The sequence below is a fragment of the Mobula hypostoma genome, chromosome 30, assembly GCF_963921235.1.
Source record: "Mobula hypostoma chromosome 30, sMobHyp1.1, whole genome shotgun sequence".
NCBI lineage: Eukaryota > Metazoa > Chordata > Chondrichthyes > Myliobatiformes > Myliobatidae > Mobula > Mobula hypostoma.
Genome location: NC_086126.1, coordinates 14,624,235 through 14,630,234, shown reverse-complemented (window position 1 = coordinate 14,630,234; position 6,000 = coordinate 14,624,235). Strand labels below are relative to the sequence as shown.

The 6,000-nt window shown below is 54.1% G+C and overlaps 1 protein-coding gene across 1 annotated transcript in view; it reads right to left on the bottom strand.

Moving 5' to 3' along the window:
• pld7 (phospholipase D family, member 7) overlaps positions 1–6,000 on the bottom strand; it is a 58,620-nt gene that overhangs the window by 20,266 nt on the left and 32,354 nt on the right. Inside the window, exons 8-10 of the mRNA XM_063036545.1 lie at positions 4,269–4,396; positions 2,858–3,058; positions 1,134–1,273 (exon numbers count right to left, since the gene is read on the bottom strand). Of these exons, the coding sequence (XP_062892615.1) occupies positions 1,134–1,273; positions 2,858–3,058; positions 4,269–4,396 (469 nt within the window). The remainder of the gene's footprint in view (positions 1–1,133; positions 1,274–2,857; positions 3,059–4,268; positions 4,397–6,000) is intronic.

Genomic DNA, 6,000 nt, shown 5'->3' with positions numbered 1-6,000 from the left:
ACACTCTCTCTCACAAACATACACAGTCTCTCTCTCTCTCACATACTCTCTCTCTCACACAGTCTCTCTCTCACACACAGTCTCTCTCTCACACAGTCCCTCTCTCTCACACAGTCTCTCTCTCTCACACAGTCTCTCTCTCACACACACACAGTCTCTCTCACACTCACTCTCTCTCATACACTCAGTCTCTCTCTCACACACAATCTCTCTCTCTCACACTCACTCTCTCTCATACAGTCTCTCTCTCTCACAGTCTCTCTCTCACACACACACAGTCTCTCACACACAGTCTCTCTCTCACACACACACACACAGTCTCTCTCACACACAGTCTCGCTCTCACACACACACACTCTCTCTCTCTCACACACTCACACTCAGACACAGTCTCTGTCTCTCTCACACACAGTATCTCTCTGACACACCGACACACACTCAGTCTCTCTCTCACACACACACACACACTCACTCTCTCTCACACACAGTCTCTCTCTCATACACACACACAGCGACATCCCTCTATTCTGAGGCTGTGTCCTTCTGGTCTTAGACTCCCCCACCATGGGAAGCACCCTCCCTATGTCCATGCTAGCAAGGCCTTTCCACGTTCGATAGGCTTCAAGGAGGTCACCCCCTTGTTCAGTTTTGACGTTTGCCATTTGGAAAGATGTTACGAAACCAGAAAGAGCAGTGAAAAGGCTGACAAGGACTTGAGGGACTAGTTATGTCGAGCAGTTGGGCAGGTTTGGAGTGTAGAAGGTAAGAGTGACCTTACAGAGGTGATTAAAATGATATTGATGAAGAGACCAGTTTTTATTTTAGAGACACAATGCAGAAACCAGGCCTTAAGCCCATCTGACCAATTAGCCTCCCGACCGGTCCGTCTTTGGACTGTGGGAGCAAACCGGCGCGCCCGGTGGGGGGATCCCACGCGGCCATGGGAGGGACGTATGAACTCCTGACGGACAGCGGTGGGAATCGAACCCCGAGATGTGACGGCTGGCGCCGCGGCGGCAAGTTGGCTGCCGGGGGGGGCGGGGGTTGGCGCTCGTCGAGGCCGTGAGCATCTTCCAAAACTCCCGCCAGCTATCCATTCTTTTCACCCGCCACCCCCCGCCGGGCCTTCCTACCTCTGCGGTTTGCAGAACTTGCACAGGGGGAGGAAATCCATCACCGAGATGAAGACAAACTCCCGCGCGTCGTCGATGACGTCCAGGATGGCATCCAAGTCAGTGGTGCGGCCAGACCCACACAGCGGCGGAGGGGCACTCTGGGAAAGGGGAGGGGAGGGGTACGTCACAGTTAGTCCCATACCATACGACAGACGGGCATTCGTCCCATCGTCTCTGTCCCCACCAGTCCATCACGGCTGATCTACGCACAGTGGCCACCCGTACCCCAGTGGCCACTGAGTGTGTGTCCGTGGTCTCCTGGTGCTGAAGCCCGTCCAGTTCCAGGTTCGACCTGTTGTGCGTTCAGAGATGCTCTTCCGCACACTGCTGTTGTAACGGGTGGTTATGTGAGTTCCTGTCAGCTTGAACCAGTCTGGCCATTCTCCTCCGACCTCTCTCATTAACAAGGTGTTTTCACCCACAGAACTGCTACTCACTGACTGCTTCTTTTTGTTTCTCGCACCATTCTCTGTAAACTCCAGAGACTTTCGTGCATTAATATCCCAGGAGATCAGCTGTTTGTGAGATACTCTAACCACCCCATCTGGCACCAACACGGTCAAAGTCAGTTCGATCACATTTACTCCCCCATTCTGGCGTTTGGCCTGAACAACAATTGAACCTCTTGACCATGTCCGCGTGCTTTTATGCATTGAGTTGCTGCCACGTGATTGGCTGATTAGATATTTGCATTAACAGTTTTGGTCTCCAAATTTGAGGAAGGACATTCTTGCTATTGAGGGAGTGCAGTGTAGGTTCACGAGGTTAATTCCCAGGATGGCAGGACTGTCATATGTCGAAAGATTGGAGCGACTGGGCTTGTATACACTGGAATTTAGAAGGATGAGAGGGGATCTGATTGAAACATATAAGATTATTAAGGGATTGGACACGCTGGAGGCAGGAAACATGTTCCCGATGTTGGGGGAGTCCAGAACCAGAGGCCACAGTTTGAGAATAAGGGGTAGGCAATTTAGAACGGAGTTGAGGAAAAACTTTTTCACCCAGAGAGTGGTGGATGTATGGAACGCTCTGCCCCAGAAGGCTGTGGAGGCCAAGTCTCTGGATGCTTTCAAGAAAGAGATGGATAGAGCTCTTAAAGATAGCGGAATCAAAGGTTTTGGGGATAAGGCAGGGACTGGATACTGATTGTGGATGATCAGCCATGATCACAGTGAATGGTGGTGCTGGCTCGAAGGGCCGAATGGCCTACTCCTGCACCTATTGTCTATTAACGAGCAGGCGTACCCAATAAAGTGGCCACTAAGTGTAGCCTTCCCCTCAACCCCACTCTCCTGCCTTCTCCCTGTAATCTTTGACACCCTGATTAATCAGGAACCGATCAACCTCCGCTTTAAATATTCCCAATGAGTTGGCCTCCACAGTCGTCTGTGGCAATGAATTCCCTCCAGCTAAAGAAGTTCTTCCTCATCTCTGTTCTAAAGGGACGTCCCTCTATTCTGAAGCTGTGTCCTCTGGTCCCAGACTCCCCCACTGTAGGACACATCCTCCCCACGTCCACTCTATCTAGGCCTTCCAATATTTGACAGGTTTCAGTGAGAGCTCCGTCCTCGTTCTCTGAACGCCAGCGAGTAAGAGCTCTCCCTCCTCTGACTGGGACGTGACAGGGATTTTTTTTTAAAAGAACCCGGCGGATGGGGGACGGGGATTGGGGCACTCACCGAAACGTAGACGCGGGCGTCGATGCCGTTCAGTGTCAGATGGAGCGGGCGCTGCTTGCTGGAGAGGGCGGCGTAGGCGCTGGGCCAGCGCTTCGGGATAGTCGCCCCCTGGGCGCCCAGGTACCAGTATACCCTGAAGACCCGCTCCAGGTCCTGCGCCAGGCAGCTGCAGTTGGACACCACGACGCCCAGCTCCTTCACCTGAGGACAACAGGCAGTGATTACCCCCCATCTTCCGCAACCCCCCCACCCCACCCCACCTCCGTACAAACGATGCCTTTCGGCCCATCGCGCCCCTGCTGGCACATGGATTCTCCCACTTTTCATAGTCTTATCACCTGTTGCCCCCCCCCACCCCACTCACCCGGACAATGAACCCACTGCCCCACCCCCCGACGTCAGGAGGGAATCAGAGCACTCGGGGGTGGGAACCCAGGTGGTGCCAGCTCCACACACAGAGACAACTAGAGACGGCGACGGGGGGGGGGGGGGCCAGCACCGAGAGTGGCGAGCCTGTGGGGACAGAGTCAGGAATCCGGGGGCTGAACACGGTGCGACCGTCGCCCCGAGCTGCAAATATCTCAATGTAGAGAGAGGTACAGCACAGAAACAGGCCCTTCGGCCCATATAGTCCGTGCTGAAACCATTTAAACTGCCCACTCCCATTGGCCTGCACTGGGACCATCGCCCTCCAGACCCCTACCATCCATGTACCTATCCAAACTTCTCTTAGACATTGAAATCGAGCCTGTATCCACCACTTGCGCTGGCAGCTCATTCCACCCTTTGAGTGAAGAAGTCTCCCCTCATGTTCCCCTTAAACTTCTCCCCTTTCACCCTTAACCCCTAACCCTTGATTGAAGTCCCACCCAACCTCAGTAGAAAAAGCCTGCTTGCATTTACCCTATCTATACCCCTCATAATTTTGTATACCTCTACCAAATGTCCCCTCAAAATCTTCTACGTTCCAAGGAATAAAAGTCCTAACCTGTTCGATCTTTCCTTATAACTCAGGTCCTCCAGACCCGGCAACATCCTTGTAAATTTTCTCTGCACTCTTTCAACCTTGTTTACATCTTTCCTGTGGGTAGGTGACCAAAATTATTCACAATGCCCTAAATTAGGCCTCACCAACGTCTGGTACAACTTCAACGTGACATCCCATCTCCAGTACTCAGTACATTGATTTATGAAGGCCGATGGGAATGGCAGTCAACAGGGACCAGGTGGGCTGAAAGGCCTGTTTCTGTACGTTACAACTGAAACACAAGCCCCTCCCAGCGCCAAAAGCATCAGGCCTTAGCGGCCCACAACCTCAAAAGCATCCATCGACCACCTGCAGAGGAAAGGGGAGATTTTCCACTCTGCTACTAACCCCACCCCCCCCAACACCGCACCCGTCCACAATTACCTGCGTCAACGAGCGCCAGTCCATGTTGGCGCTGCCCAGGTAGACGTGCCTCCCGTCCACCACCCACAGCTTGGTGTGGACGATCCCGCTGGTGAGATTCTCCAGCCGCACACCTCGCACCTCAGCGCCTGCGGGGCGGAGTCAGTTAACGAGCCAGCCGCCGCCTCACAATCCCCCCCCGGAGGCGCGAGTTCGTCCTCCACCCCCGGGCGTTCCACCATCCCTCCCACGTCCCAACAACCTGCGGTGTCAGCGGGGGGGCGGGGACGGAGTGGGGGTGGGAACCGGGGTTGGGGGGGGGGTGGTTTGGGATTGCCAGCACAACTCGACGGGCCGAACGTCCTGCCGTGTCGCTCGGGAAGCAGAAGGCAGCGCCTGCAGGGCAGGGGAAGTGAGGGAGGGGATAGGCTGGTGGGAGACGGGATGAAGGGCCTCCCCTCTCCCCTCCCCTGGCCTTCTTGGTGACTCCCCTCCTTGCCTTCATTCGGGCCAAGAGTGTCGTCACGACCGCTGAAAGTAAGGTGCCTCCGATCCTCCCGGTGGGGGCTGAGGGCGTTGGACATGGTGGTGGGGTGGGGTTGGGGGGGAGAATGCGCCGGTGGAAATTAAGCCAAGGGTGGGATTGCTCTGCAGGGATCCCGTGTTGACCGCTCGGTTTAGTTCTGGTCACCTCGTCGCAGGAAGGGTGCGGAAACTCCGGAGAGGGCGCAGAGGAGGTTTTAGACCCGCTCCGGTTGTCGCGGGCACATGGAAGCGTAGGGAGAAATGTCTACGTCAAAACAAATCAGCGACGATCGCTCTGTCGATACGATTCCGGCGCCCACACACACGAACGGTCACCAAACGCCTCTGGACTGCGGCGGGGGGGGAAACTGGAGCACCCGGCGGAAACCCACGCGGTCACGGGGGGAGAACGTAGAAACACAGAAAATCTACAGCACAATACAGGCCCTTCGGCCCACAAAGCTGTGCTGAACATGTCCTTACCTTAGAAATTACCCAGGGTTACCCATAGCCCTCTATTTCTCTAAGCTCCCTGTATCCATCAAGGAGTCTCTTAAAAGACCCTATCGTTTCCACCTCCACTGTTGCCGGCAGCCCATTCCACACACTCACCACTCTCTGCATAAAAAAACTCACCCCTGACATCTCCTCTGTACCTACTTCCAAGCACCTTAAAACTGTGCCCTCTCCTGCTAGCCATTTCAGCCCTGGGAAAAAGCCTCTGACTATCCACATGGTCAATGCCTCTCATCATCTTGTACACCTCTATCAGGTCACCTTTCATCCTCCATCACTCCAAGGAGAAAAGGCCGAGTTCACTCAACCTATTCTCATAAGGCATGCTCCCCAATCCAGGCAACATCCTTGTAAATCTCCTCTGCACCCTTTCTATAGTTTCCACATCCTTCCTGTAGTGAGGCGACCAGAACTGAGCACAGTACTCCAAGTGGGGTCTGACCAGGGGTCCTATATAGCTGCAACATTACCTCTCGGCTCTTAAACTCAATCCCACGATTGATGAAGGACAATACACCGTATGCCTTCTTGACCACAGAGTCAATCTGCGTAGCAGCTTTGAGTGTCCTATGGACTCAGACCCCAAGATCCCTCTGATCCTCCACACTGCCAAGAGTCTTACCATTAATACTATATTCTGCCATCATATTTGACCTACCAAAATGAACCACCTCACACTTATCTGGGTTGAACTCCATCTGCCACTTCTCAG